General features: G+C 40.0%; 2 protein-coding genes and 1 long non-coding RNA gene across 7 annotated transcripts in view; 1 reads left to right on the top strand and 2 right to left on the bottom strand.

Annotated features, from left to right (window-relative positions):
• Arid2 (AT-rich interaction domain 2) overlaps nucleotides 1-527 on the top strand; it is a 157,888-nt gene extending 157,361 nt beyond the window's left edge. The window contains exon 21 of the mRNA XM_042677548.1: nucleotides 1-527. This exon is cut by the window's left edge and continues 2,463 nt beyond it. The gene's annotated coding sequence lies outside the window, so the exon portion shown is untranslated.
• LOC122106255 overlaps nucleotides 1-8,893 on the bottom strand; it is an 11,032-nt gene extending 2,139 nt beyond the window's left edge. The window contains exon 1 of the long non-coding RNA XR_006147139.1: nucleotides 8,760-8,893. This is a non-coding gene — a long non-coding RNA (uncharacterized LOC122106255). The remainder of the gene's footprint in view (nucleotides 1-8,759) is intronic.
• Nucleotides 8,894-11,214: 2,321 nt separating this feature from the next.
• Scaf11 (SR-related CTD associated factor 11) overlaps nucleotides 11,215-14,893 on the bottom strand; it is a 69,867-nt gene continuing 66,188 nt past the window's right edge. For 2 of the 5 annotated variants that reach the window (XM_042677551.1, XM_042677550.1), the window contains exons 13-15: nucleotides 13,169-13,387; nucleotides 12,696-12,815; nucleotides 11,215-12,442 (exon numbers count right to left, since the gene is read on the bottom strand). In XM_042677551.1, the coding sequence (XP_042533485.1) occupies nucleotides 12,296-12,442; nucleotides 12,696-12,815; nucleotides 13,169-13,387 (486 nt within the window). In that variant the 3' untranslated portion in view covers nucleotides 11,215-12,295. The remainder of the gene's footprint in view (nucleotides 12,443-12,695; nucleotides 12,816-13,168; nucleotides 13,388-14,893) is intronic. The other 3 variants (XM_042677552.1, XR_006147138.1, XM_042677553.1) reach the window with 3 other exon arrangements.

Here is a 14,893-nt window from a genome sequence, read left to right as displayed (position 1 = left end):
TGGACCTAATGAAACCAGTTTATGGCTTCCCACTTAGGTTTTTTCCTCTGACAGCTTTATGTAACTATAATGGAATAAGACGGACTTGGTGGGAATTAATGGAATTAAAGTGCCGATGCACAGTGAGTTCTGCACAACCCTGACTCATGAAAAGGTGCTCCTTGTAGACAGAAACTTGCTGACTTCCAGTATTGTTATTTTTGTCTGAAGTTCTGTAAATACCTGCTTTAATGTTATCTCTAAGAATTCTATGTAAATAATATAGTCTACAACATAGAGACTGTACAATTCTGTGTTATATTTGTGCCTAGTGCTCTGTTGGCACTTAATAAATTTTAATTAACAAAATTGATAATCGTATAGCAAAGGCATATTTTTCTTCCAAGATTGAGACAGGATGTGACTATATATTAATGAGACTCAGTAATCCAAGCTATACATGAAAATTTGTCTCATTACTTTATAGTCATGCCATGTATGTTTTTTTTTAACCATAAAATGACAATAAAACTGATTTTTAAAACGAGTGTTTTGGATAAGTCACTTCTGTCCTGATCTTAATCACCATGATTAAAGTTTTAAATACCAAGTAAACATATTCTTGATCACCAAACTGCTAAGATGCAAGAGAGGAGCTATAAGACTAACCTGGCACCTAGCACTTTGCTCCTGCATCCATTGTACTATATAGTAAGGTAAAAGAAAACCCAAGGAGCCAGGTGCCGATGGCTCACACCAGTAATCCTAGCTACTCAGGAGGCTGAGATGTGAGGATAATGGTTCAAAGCTAGCCCAGGCAAGAAAGTTCATGAGGCTCTTATCTCCAATAAACCACTCAGAAAACCATAAGTGGCACTGTGGCTCAAGTGGTAGAAGTGTTTGCCTTGAGCTGAAGAGCTGAGGGACAGCGCCCAGGCCTAGAGTTCAAGCCCCATGCCTAAAAAAAAAAAGGCGGGGGGGGGGGGGAGATTTGACTTACTGCCATACTGTACATTATTTGGGAACACAAAAAGTTACATCAACAGTTTAACATAAGGTCCACAAGGCACCCAAAGCAGGCAGTGAAAGGAACACAGCTAACACCAATTACAGCCACTCGTAACTCTAATGCTGCCTGTAACTAGATGTCACATGTCTGATTCCTCTGTTCTTACTGGTCCAGCAGTGCAGAGTAGGAACAAAAACAGGCTAAGTCCAGGTCATAGACTAAGGTATACAAATAATTTCCTTTTGACAAGTAGACCGTAAGTCCTTAGTTTAGGGATTTCAGCCTGAAACATGCTTTTATCTTAGATATATTTATCTAGCCTTGTAAATACGTTAATACATGTAACTACTTTTACTTGCTGGACAGCAGCTTGACTACACAATGCCGGCTCTCCTTCTGTGTTGGCTCTGTGTGTCTTTAACGCATAGGTAGACTTGCACTGGGATCCTCTTGGTGTGTCTCCCATAGCTAACAAGCATGTGCTACCTTGCCTAGCCATTGGTTGAGATGAGGTCTTGTCCATTCTTTCCTGAGCTGATCCCCCACTGCATGTCACCCCCAAGTCTGCTTGCCATGTCTGCTCAAACGCTAACCCATCAAAGACTCCCAACGCCACACGGCCACTGTCCAAGTTTCTGTTAGAGGGGAAACCTTACAAACATTACTAAAAGGCATAAAATTAGAAGATTGGGAAGTTTCATTTGATAAGGAAAGTAGCAAGACTTTCATGGAGATTTTCCCCCCCCCCCAGTTGTGGGGTTTGAACTCTGGGCCTGGGCGCTGTCCCTCAGCTCTTCAGCTCAAGGCTAGAGCTCTACCCACTTGAGCCACAGCGCCACTTCTGGCTTTTTCTGCTTACATGGTGCTGTGGAATCAAACCCAGGGCCTTATGCATGGGAGGCAAGCACTCTACCAACTGAGCCACTTCCCTAGCCCTGTTTCTTTTTTGGGGGGGAGGGGGGTCGTGGAGCTTGAACTCTGGGCCTGGGCGCTGTTCCTCAGCTCTTCAGCTCAAGGCAAGTGCTCTACCACTTGAGTCACCTTCCCAGCCGGAGAAATGTCTTTTAATGAGACCAAACTGGCTATGACAAATGGAGGAAGGGTGAGGTTATTCGATGTGCATTATGTAAAAATTGAACAGGGATGGGAGGGAGAAAATGGGGGAGAATGGGTAGGCGGGACATTGATCAACATACATTATACTCATAACCTGACTTAGGAATTGAAACCCCTTTGTACAACTACATTAAAAAAAAAACAAACCTGGCCATTAGAAATCTGACAGGCCTAATAGTTCCAAGCAATCTTCAAAGATGGGAGGTTTTGGACTGATGACTGACTACAGGCAGAATTAACTAGCACAACTTTCACAAATACACAAACATACCCCAGATCAAAATGACAGGTTTTCAGACAAAAAACAATGATACTGATGTTGATAAATACAAAAGGGCTCTTTATGAAGTGTAATCTGGAAATCAGTGTGTAACACATTTGCTTGAGAGCTTTGGAATCTTGGGGACTGCACGTTTGGCGAGAACCTGACTGTTGGGATTGCACTTAATGATTCAAATGGTCTAAGTAATGAAAGACACCAGACCAGGCTGACCCTTCAATCAATTCAACCTTACAAGGTGGCTGCCTGAAACAGACGATTTTGGCAATCGTTGGAAATCTGATTCTCATTTTAGATAAAAATTGGTATGATTTGAATAATGATAAAGCCAGGTGCGGGAGGGGTGGGGGGGAGGGGGGGCTCACACCTGTAATCCTAGCTACTCAGGAAGCTGAGATCTGAGGGTCTAGGCTCAAAGCCAGCCGGGGTGGGAAAAGTCTGGGAGACTTATCTCCAATAAACCAATCAGAAAATCAGAAGCACTGTGGCTCAAGAGGTAGAGCCCTGGCCTTGAGCTGAAGAGCCTGAGGGACAGCACCCAGGCCCAGCATTCAAGCCCCACTACCGACAAAAAAATTAAATACAAAAAGCACGCTTTTAAACATGCACAAAACAACCACTTTCATATGGAGATAGCACATTTGTTGCATAAATTTGTTTCAAATTCCAATCAAAAGCACCTTTTATGCCACGCATAATTACTTTTCAGTATGGCTTCCCCATATTTATAAGTTGCTTTTCTTTTGCCCATTGGGACTAGATTGACACAAGGAAAGGGATAAGGAATGGTAGAAATGAGGCAAGACATGGTTGTTTTGTTCAAAGGAGTTCTGCTGTAAAGCTTGTTCACGATGTGATATGTAGGAATTACATTGCTAAGAGCAAGCATTTAATGTTAGTTGAAGTAAAAGACTCATTTAGAAATCTGAAGGGCAAACTAGGAAACTAGTAAAGGTGTAGCATCTCACTGACTGATTATAAGGGCTTCATGTAATGAGACAATAAAAATAGATATATAATGGAAATAAAAATAGATATTAGCCAGATGCTGGTGGTCATGCCTATAATCCTAGCTACTCAGGAGGCTGAGATCTGAGGATCGCAGTTCAAAGCCAGCCTGGGCAGGAAAGTCCGTGAGACTCTTATCTCCAATAAACCACTTGAAAGCCGGAAGTGGCACTGTGGCTCAAGTGGTAGAGCACCAGCCTTGAGCTGAAGAGCTGAGGGACAGCGTCCAGGCCCAGAGTTCAAGCCCCACGACCAAAAAAAAAAAAAAAAAAGGCCAACATCTGAGGGTTGAGGTTCAAAGCCAACCCAGACAGGAAAACCTGAGACTTTTGTCTCCAATTAATGCAAAAACCAACAAGTGGTAGAGCACCCATTTTAAGCATATAAGACAGTGCCCAGACCCTTGAGTTCAAGTCCCAGTATAAACAACGATTATTGTTTCTAGTGACAGACTGCTGAGTAGGCTGAGAGAGAAGTGGTGCTGGTACTTCACAAGCAAAAGGAACTCTGGCCAGCTGGACTAGGAGATGATGGCTGAGAGAAGAGGGAGCTCTGGTTCCGGCACAACCGTGGCCTTGGCAAGGGCCCTTAAGTTCGCTTTGTTCCAGTTCTGTGACCTCAGTAACAGCTTACCTTCCCGGGTTAGGCAAAGGAGGGGAACAGCAAGCTCTCAGCAGGAAGGCAGTACTCGGTGCTTGCTACCAACTGTAACCCAGACTGGATTTGCAAGAGCCGAGGACATACAATTGGCTACTAGACGAAAGGAAAGATTGGTGAATGTGGCTCAGAAAAAGCAATGCTACGGTGCCAACTCTGAACGCCCCAATTCCTTTAGGCAAGAAATGAAAACTTTTTAATTTTTGGTCAGTCGTGGGGCCTGAACTCTGGGCCTGGGCGCTGTCCCTCAGCTCTTCAGCTCAAGGCTAGCGCTCTACCACTTGAGCCACAGCGCCACTTCCGGCTTTTTTCTTTTTGCTTATGTGGTGCTGAGGAATCGAACCCAGGGCCTCATGCATGCAAGGCAAGCGCTCTACCACTGAGCCACCTTCCCAGCCAAGAAATGAATAAAAACTTGTTGCACTGTATGTGGCCACACATGCTGTAATCCCAAATGTTTAGGAGATGGAGATAGGAGGATTTGGGCCTCCAGCAGGTCCCAGTCAAAAGCTCTAAGACCCTATTTAAAACTAACTACAGCAAAGGGGGGGCTGGAAGTGTAGCTTGACTTGCAAGCTAGGTCGAGTTCAATTTCCCTACCACATTAAAAGCACACACATCCCAATAGAGGGTTCCTCTAAGAATTAGGCTCGGTGCCAGTGGCTCAGGCCTGTAATCCTAGCTACTCAGAAGGCTGAGATCCAGAGGATCAAGTTTTGAGGTCAGGCAGCAAAGGCCATGGGACTCCACCGCCAATTTGCAAGCAAAAACCCAGGCTGAAGTCATGGCTCAAGCAGTAGAGCATCAACTAAGAAAGCCAAGCACAAACTCAACTCCTGGAGTTCAGCCTGTGTATTGGCACACTGGCATGGGGGGTGTGTGTGTGTGTGGGGGGGGGGAGTTTGGCCAGGCACTGGTGGCTCATACCTGTAATCCTAGCTATTTGGGAGACTGAGATATGAGAATCATGATTCCAAGCCAGCCTGGGCAGGAGTTAGCCGATTTTGTCTCCAATTAACCAGCAAAAAGGCAGGAGAAGCTGTGGGTCAAATGGTAGAACACCAGTTTTGAGCCAAAAAGCTCAGGGACAGTGCCCAGGTTGTGCGCTCAGCCTCACAACCCCTTTCCCCCAGAAAGTTTGATTGTACCTTCAACTACTGTAATTATGCAAAATGTCTTTCTACAAAAGATGTTATTGTCCCATGTAGCTAGGGTTTAATATTATGTAAAGCTAGATGAAAGCTTGCTGGGAAGGTGGCTCAGTGGTAGAGCGCTTGCCTTGCATGCCTGAGGCCCTGGGTTCGATTCCTCAGCACCACATAAGCAAAAAGAAAAAAGCCGGAAGTGGCGCTGTGGCTCAAGTGGTAGAGCGCTAGCCTTAGCTGAAGAGTTCAGGCCCCACGACTGGAACCCCCCCCCCCAAAAAAAAAGCTTTATAAAAGATGTGTGTGTGCACATGTGCATCTCAGGTGCTGTTGTTGCTTCTGCAAACAGAGAATTCAAATGATTTAAATATAAGCTGTGAGCTAATTACATTCCTCTAACCATAGAGCTGTGATCCACGAGGATCTAAAAAAGATACCAAGTGATTTGATTCTTGGCTGCACATTAGACCTTAGATCTAAAATATACCAATCCAGGATATGGATCAGGAGTGGGTCTGCACACTGCCTTGTCTGAAGCCCTCCAAGTCATCCTAAATATGCAGCTGGTGCAAAAGCCACTGGATAAATTTCATTTCCTCCTCATCCAAGGAAATTGAGAAAAGCAGTCCTGAATCTGGGGAAATTTCATCTGTCCTTCACTCAGCCCCTGGAGCATCTCTGCAAGGGAGGGCTAGTCCACTCCATAGGTAAGTACTGGAGCTCAGTACTTACCTAGAGCTCAGTACTTACCACTGGAGCTAGGTTCCCTGTGAGCTTTAAAGCATCGCCCCCACTAAGGCTAGACACCCTCCTCTCTATTGGTCAGCACGAGGAGGGGCGTGCTCAAGCTGATGGCTTGGGAGTTACATCCTGACAAGTGTCAGGATTTTCAGGCCACAAAGCCAGTTGGTGCCCATCCTGAACACAAGCATGAGGCCATGCTCCTCCCCATCGGACACAGGCCTGCACAGCTCAACCTGGCAAGTAAGGCGGGATCCAGCTCTCTAGCTGTGCCTTTACTCCTTTCCCCACTTTCTACTTTTTTGATCCATTTTTGCTCCATAACAAATAGGGAGGTTAAAGAAAAGCACTGAAGGATGCACATTGCTCTACATTTTGGGTCCTTCTGAAATTCTCTTAAAGACAGGGTACTGTATCTTTTATTTAGTATTGCAGGAAGAGTATCTTTCCTCTGCAAACATTTTCAGTAATTGCTTGATTATTCCTTCACATTCCCAGATTATCTGAACAACCTTCCTCTAATTGCCCATTTTTTTTTAAACTGGACCAAGAAACTAAGGCTTATTATGTGTATCTTCAAATAGCCTATCAACAAAATCATATAAATCTGCATTCCCACCACTAGTGTTTGATCATTTTCTTCCTGCCAGCATTATAATCAGCTGAACAAAATTATGTTAACTGGTAAGGCTGAGCACCAATTTTACCAAATCTCTGGTTTTCTGTTCAGCTTTTCTGTTCAGGGACACCAAACATGGGGTCACGAATGTCAGGCAGCCTACTACTTAGCTGGATTTCCAAACCCCCTTAAACATCTAAACAATCTTTCCAAAACACAAATTGGATCTTCTCAGATAATTTTACTTTGCAGAAAACACTGCCTGAGAAACTAGTCGGCCTGCCTTATTTGCAGTTTATTACAGCTTGCACCCATCACAGCCAAAATTCAGAAGAACTTTAAAAATTAAATTTCAAAAACGAACTGTTTTCATTCCCATGCATGCATTACACAGCTCAGTTGACAAGCTCTCATGCAGGTCCACACTACGGTCAATGGTATTTAAATTATGACCTACTACTGCCTTTTCCTTGGCCTTAAATTTGTAAAAGTGCAGCATGCCTCCCAAATAGGGCCCAAAATGCAAGATAAAGGTGAATATGCTTAGTTTAAAAAGACAGCATCTCTAAGAAGAGCTGGGTGACACTGTGGCCAAAATAAAGTACTTAACGTTGCAGCCCGAGTGCTCATACTTCCTCCTCACAGTCCATTCTGGAGCCATCACCCGGAAACCAAGTGCACACTGCATACATACATACATCTCAGCGTCACCAGGCCATCTCATGCCAGAGACTTTTTGCCCCTACCATTCTCCCAAACTCATCCTTTTTTATTATACCCACCTTTGGCTCCTTTGTTGTTTTATGGATTTTTTTGGTGGGTGGGGGAAGATACTTGGGTTTGACCCAGGGCCTTGCACTTGCTAGGTGGAAGGCTGTATATTTTCACTGCTGGACTTAACAGTTCAAGCTAACAATCTTACCTCAGGGGCCCTGCTCTAACCATGCTTCGAGTCCACCTCACGGCCCCATTCTCTGCACCCACAGATATACTGTGGCTGTGCCTTTTTACACTGCAGCCACATGAAGCTCCACGGTGACAACTGTGCCCTCACTCTTCTCATGCACAGAGCTCCATCCTGACACTAGCTGTTAAGTAATGGCAGCATAAGCAAAACTGCTTCTGGATGACTGGGTGTACAAGTGTCTACAGACAACACAAGCAAAGTTAAGACTATGAAAAGACGGCAAATGGTACTAAGATTGCAAACTCAAGAGCCAGCCCACTTTGCTGCACAAAGAAGCCTTTACACAGATGAAAGCAGTTGTCTGGAGAGAATGAAAATCAGGTGAGAAGAGGAAAGAAATTAAGGATGGTTTCAAGACTAAAGGTTTCATGCTTCCAGATAACAAACACAAGTACTATAATGCACAAAAACACTAGACAACTGTTAATCCTTAATGCATCTCAATTTTCCCAAAAATAATTACTATAAATTGGGACTTATAAATTGAGGTAATAATAAGTGCTTCAGAGTGACCAGAAGAATGGGCTATTTACTGTACTATTCTCTAGGGCACAATCCTGACAATACATGAGGAATATAAAGAATTCCTGACACACAGTACAGTCAGTCCGATGAACACCAAAATCTTATGAACAAGGCTGATCCCATGTGATCAGTACTTTTTTTTTTTGATGCTGATCACAGGGCTTGAACTCAGGGTCTGCACACTGTCCTTGAGCTTTTTTGCTCAAGGCAAGTGTTCTACCACTTGGGTCACAGCTCCACTCCTGGATTTTTTGGTGGTTAACTGAAGGTACGTCTCTCATGAACTTTCCTACCTGGGCTGTCTTTGAATCTTGTTCCTCAGATCTTAGCTTTCCTCAGAGTAGCTAGGATCACTGGCATGAGCCACTGCCCACTGGCACCCAGCTCAGTACCATATTTTAAGGTAGGACTAGAGATGGACTACAAGCAGAGAACCAAATTAATATATTCTTTTCAGAGAACAAATTGGCAGCATTTATTCAAGTTATCATGTACAATCCTAAAATTCAAGGTGAACTAATACACCAAAACTGAAGGAATATTTCTCTGTTATCAGTTTCTAGTAACTAAAACCTACAATTAACTTAAATGGTATATCTAAAGAGAAGCAGAACCTAGCCACTATGCAACAGCATGTTTGTGAATACTGATACAGTCTATCCTCAGTTTTTTTTTACAGAGTAATATACAGAACAATTTAGAGTATAACTTACATGTTGGAACAAAGATCTATGAACTCTATTTTCCTACAACTTTAAAAAACAGTTTTGTAGCCAGATGTTGGTGGCTCACACCTATAATCCTAGCCACTCAGGAGGCTGTTTCTCTCATTTCAAAGACAGCTTGGGCAGGAAAATCCACAGACTCTTATCTTCAATTAACTTTCAAGAAAAAACAAACATACACACAAAAATTTTATAAATGCACTGAAGAAATTTCTGGCAGTTCTCTCTGGATAGAAAAAAAAAATCAGCTTAAGAAAACAAGTTTATGCCAATGATTAGATTTTTCTAGTACACAATAAATATTTCTATTTTAAATTTTTATTGGAAACTTACTGATTAACCAGGATACTGTGACTTTTTAGGAATTATTCCCAAGTAGCAAACAATCAGAAATGGACAAAGATTTATCTATACACATTTCAATATAAACATGTTAATAAAATTTGCATTTACAAAGTCACTGGTATTTTATAAAAAATACCCACCAGTACTGAATCAAGAGTGTATTTGTGTAACAAAATACTATACGTCCTCTAAAAGTCACGGTATTACCTTTTGTGAACACAGAATATTCTCACTAACTTGAAAGGTAAGGGCACGGCCACAGGCTGGGTGGCCAGTATTAAACGCTGTCACTTCCAGTAGGACTACAAGTGATTCTGCTTGTTGTTTTCAATTCATCTCCTGATAAACTAAGATTTCTCTAACTGCCTAAAATGATCAGGTACTTAGGGAAAACGCTATTAAAATATATGCTCAAAACCATCTCTACACTTGCTTTACAAACTGAATGGTGAAAATGTGACCTGATACCTAAGCTTTTGGTATGAGTTCTTTTGGTATGAATTCAAGATAAATTTCAACACATTTGGGAAGTATTATAATGATGCAAAAGTCATCATTTCTCAGGAAACTTAATAAAATGTTAAAGACATTACTTTGTTTAACAAAGGAATTTATTAGAAAATATTACACACTACATATTTGCTTCAGAGTATTGTTTCAGTAGACAGCACTCCATCCAACCTCAAACTACAATTTCTTAGACCCTGCCCCAACCACTGTGCTTCTGAAGCTGCATTTTGGGATGAAACATTCAAGCAGTACACATTTGTGGGCATTTAAGAAAGATGTAATGGAGAACATGTGGTAATGACCAGCATGACAACAATCATAGGCGTTTTGGAATATTGAAGTAATGGGTACCTACTATTAAGTCTCAAAACTCTAGGCATGTCAAAAGCCTAAAATATCAGCCAATGTGGCTATTAAGAGTCAAGGTTCCAAAGATCAATATCATAACCAAACCTTGAAGAAAATGAGCAGTCTGTAATTCTATAGTTTATAGCAGTTTCTAAACTACTTTTGATAAAGTTTGGATACATGCAAAATTAACGCAAATTTCTGAAAAAGAAAAAAGAATGAGGAAGGTAAAAGCAACAAATTGTTTTTTTAAAAAAAAAAATACACAAGGCATGCACCAATTCACTTTTTAAAAGTTCAAGTTCTAATCAAGTTAACATTCTTCATGAGCTATTGTAAATACAGCCCAGATACAGAACACAACAAACTTGCTATTTTTAAGAATGGTGGAAATTCTGGAGAGCCAAAGATATGAGCCCACAACTCTTCAAAATACCACCTAGTATTTCTTCAAAACCCCAGAGTTTATTTGCAAAACCTAATACAAAGATTATTTTCAAATATCATTCAATTCTCAAATGTCTCTGAAGGAAAATGAAAGAAAAGCACACATTCATCAGCTTAGAAACAGCAGTTTGCCATCAAATTTCCGAACTACCACTAACTCAAAGACTGGCAGTTCACACCATCATTTTTTTTGAGGTTCTGATCTGGAACAAATAAAAAGATGTGGGCTGGTCATCTGAAAGGCTGTCTTTATGTCTTAGTAAGAGAAACAGACTTCCAAACAGACTTCTAAACTTCATTCCCCATCATAATCTAAACATACTTTAATTTAAAATATATATCAGTAAAATACCATATACAAATGCCCAGAAATGTAGAATGAAGATCAAAAATGATTTGAAAAATTTTTTTAGGATTAGAATCATTACCTAATATAGCTTACTAACTAACTAGCACAATCACCACAGATGGGAGAAACATTTCAAAGTATTTCCACCTATCAAAGCTAGCACCAGGAAAATATTACACACAAAAAACCAACATAATCATTAATTCAGAAAGCACAAGTCTACAGAATATTGCTCTAGCAAAAGGGTCTGTCTCACTGAGGTGTATATTTACCTGGGATCCATTAATATATTATCTTAACATCTTCCCAGTTACTTGGTATCTATTGAAAACTGTTACTGGAATGAAAGACAGTTTATCATGAAAGAATTCCTTTTTTCTTTCCAGAAATGAAATAGTGGTCCTAAACTTACCTTTCATAAAAATTAACATCTAAAAACCCCCCAAAAACTTGGTCTTTGAAAACCTAAATAAAACTCCATTACTTAATTTTCCTCTCCTTTTATCAAATAAAAGTTTTAATGTCTGTAATTCTACAACATAGTTGATAGCCACTAATTTCATTTATCATAAAGCATTTGAAGACATCGCGAATGGGTATAACAGTCCATCAGTGATTATAGACAGAACAACATCAACCTGAAGCCAGTGAAGTAAGTTTTGAAATTCTACCTTAGTCCCAAGGAAGGAGAAGAGTCCCCACTAAGAGCAACTATCTAACGGGAACAAATTATTTATCATCTCGGATGGGTCAAGAGAACATAATTTCTGAATAGACAAAAATTTTCAAAATGAGTCTTCTATAAATTCAACAGATTTTCAACTGCCAAAATTACAATCTAGCAAATCAAACTGCTTCATCTCAACTGGGGGAAAAAAGGCACAAAGAAAACCAAGCAGCAGAAGCTTTATTTGGTAATACAACAGGAAGAGGGGCTCAAAGTTGTGAACACTAAATTTTAGTATTGTGATGATGTTTGCTATCTAAGCAATTTATTTCAGATATGTACTTTAAAAATACACATTAGGAACCCTGCAATTGGTCTATTAATATTAGAAATATTTTAATGGTAATACATTATTTAACTTTCTATAATTAAATTCATAAAGATTACACTTTATAGCTTGACAGAATAAATGTAATATATATACATATATATGTGTATATATATATGTATTGTCTTCCAAAACCAGTGCTCTTTAGAAGTTTCTAATTTATGCACTCCATGATTTCAATAAAAAAGCTGTACATCCTCTAGTATCCACACTATAACACAATCCTAGTAAAAATGCACATTCCATTAAACCCTTTATTTTCCCTTGAATTTGCTTTATTTGAGGGGAGAGGTTAAAGAAATTGCAGTGCAGAACTATATTTATTTAGAACAAAACATTATATTCTACATTAAAAAAAATAATGTTTATCAAAACCAGATTTCAGTCACAGTTATGATTCTCAGGTAAGGGTACATGTTGAATTGCACTTGGCAGGTGTCTTGGCAATGTCCTTTACAGCTCTCCCCATTTCAGCCTATGTTTTTTTCAGTAGTCATGGGTTCTTCCACAGTTTTCTTTTGGCTCCCCTTCCGTGAATATTTGTATTTGTCTACATAGGCTTTAACCAGATTTGCCACTTTAGCAGAATTTACTTCTCCACTCTTACTATGACAAACCTAAGGAAAAAGGGGGGAAAACTTTTTTCATGCTTAAAGAGATTAAGCAAAATGGAAAGCTTTGTGAAACACCCAGCCAGACAACACAATTATTTTCATTTTGCAGATTTCATAGACTTAATTAAAAGGTAAAAAAGCAGACAAGAATTAGTTAGAGCTAGCTTTTATTAATTAAATTTAAGCATTATTTTATTAAGATAGAAATGGGCTAAAAAAGTAACATGCACGTAACACCACTAAAACTGTAACTTACTTTATCTACTGCTTTCCGTACAATCTCTTTATATTCTTCCTTGGTGATATCTTTGTTTTGGTAAAATGGCTTAATAGCCAATTTTACCTCCTGGGCAGCTTTTTCTTGGATTTGCAATTTCTGATGAAAAGAAAATGGGTAATTATTATTTGCCAATTACATAGTTTCAAGAAATACCTTTTAAAAATACAAAGTTGAAAAACTGCACATTTCTAGCATTAAACCAAACACTTCACATGTAAGACAAACAAAATTATTTACTAACATATATTAAATATTTCTAAAAATAAATATGTAATATTACTGGTAAATCACAAAGTATTAAAAAATCTAGATAGAACCTTTCAAAAAGTACTGGATTTGAAGACTCAAAATGCAATTCCCTACACCAGTCATACAATAAAATGCAATTTTTTTCATCTTTATCACATACAGAATTATCATATACAGGTTGCTCTCAACCTTGAACTTGCCTTGTCTGTCTTCGAGCTATCTGCGCTGGCTTCCACTGTAACACTTACTTTGCTTTCTGCCAATTTTACAGCAGCATTAGAGGCTTTGCTGTGACTTGATGACGGAGTATTACCAGAACTTGGTCCCTGAACTGTTCCCATACTTCCTGGGGCTGCTGTCGGAGCAGGCAAGACTGGTGTACTCATGTTATTACTTACATGAGAAGCACTAGGTATACCCTGTTTTAAAGAGTTATCATCAGTTAATGAATTACTTGTACGCAATACAAGTCTTTTAGTCACGTATTATGAATTATATTGAGACATACAATTCAACCTTAGTACTTAAAGGAAATGCCTAATTCAAGTCAACTGTACATAAAAGACCCTTTGAAAATAATGAACATATTTGTAAACAAAGTCTTATTTAAATATGTCAAGATGACTTTTTGTAAAATAAAAGATCAGAGCCCCCCGAGTAGTTAGGATTACGGGTATGAGTCACTGGTGCCCAGATCCATGATGACTTTTAAATTATTATACATGCACTGCACTGTTCTCAAAGCAACATGAAAAACATTTAAACAGTATTTAAAGAATCCTGGGAGGCTCTTTAAGAATTTAAACTAACGTTCAATGTCCCCATTTTAAATATTGGAGAAAATAAAAAAGGGACATTAAGGACTGGAAGGAGCTGACATCAGAAAGGGTACAGGAACCCACATTCTACAGTATCATTTCCCTACCATTCTAAATGTCTTAGTGTCAGGATTCTAGCTTCTGAAAGGCAGGCACAAAACAAACAGCAACACAATGATTGCTTATTATTCTAATTTTCTGTCTCATAGAGGCATTTCTTTTAAGCACCATAAATCCCTGGATATCAACACAGTATTAGATAATAAACGTTTATCTTTAGCATTTATCCAAATAGGACAATATAAAGCTTTTACCATAGTAGTTAATAATTAACTCCCACTATTCTGTCCCAAAAGTTAAAAACATTATCTAAGGAAGGGGGATTTAAGAGTGCTTCATATGGGCTGGGAAGGTGGCTCAGTGGTAGAGTCCTCACCTTGCATGTATGAGGCCCTGGGTTCGATTCCTCAGCACCACATGAAAAAGCTGGAAGTGGTGCTGTGGCTCAAGTACTAGAGCGCTAGCCTTGAGCTGAAGCTGAGGGACAGCGCCCAGGCCCAGAGTTCAGGCCCCATGACCAAAAAAAAAGCTTCCTTTAATTCTAGCTTGACTCATAATTTGGTGTGTTTTTTTTTTTTTTTGGAGGGGGGGGGGGGGGTCCGGTCGTGGGGCCTGAACTCTGGGCCTGGGTGCTGTCCCTCAGCTCTTCAGCTCAGGGCTAGCGCTCTACCACTTGAGCCACAGCGCCACTTCCCGCTTTTTTTTTCTTTTTGCTTATGTGGTGCTGAGGGCTCGAACCCAGGGCCTCATGCATGCAAGGCAAGCACTCTACCACTGAGCCACCTTCCCAGCCCTCATAATCTGGTCTTAATCAGACTGAAGGAAAAAAAAAAAAAAAAAACACCACCATCAAAATTGATTGGATCATTAGATCCAATCCAGGTTTTATCTTTCTTGATGATGTTTCTAATGTATTGCATTATTTGGGAGTTAGAAATGGAGGTGAAACTTTGGGAAAGCAGTATGGAGGTTCCTCAAAAGACTCCACATAGAGCTCCCCTAGGACCCAGCAATCCCACTTCTGGGCATTTACCCCAATGATTATAA

This window comes from Dipodomys spectabilis, unplaced genomic scaffold, assembly GCF_019054845.1.
Source record: "Dipodomys spectabilis isolate Male_0828 unplaced genomic scaffold, ASM1905484v1 ptg000039l, whole genome shotgun sequence".
In the NCBI taxonomy this organism is placed as follows: Eukaryota; Metazoa; Chordata; class Mammalia; order Rodentia; family Heteromyidae; genus Dipodomys; species Dipodomys spectabilis.
This window is presented reverse-complemented; position numbering and strand designations above follow the sequence as displayed.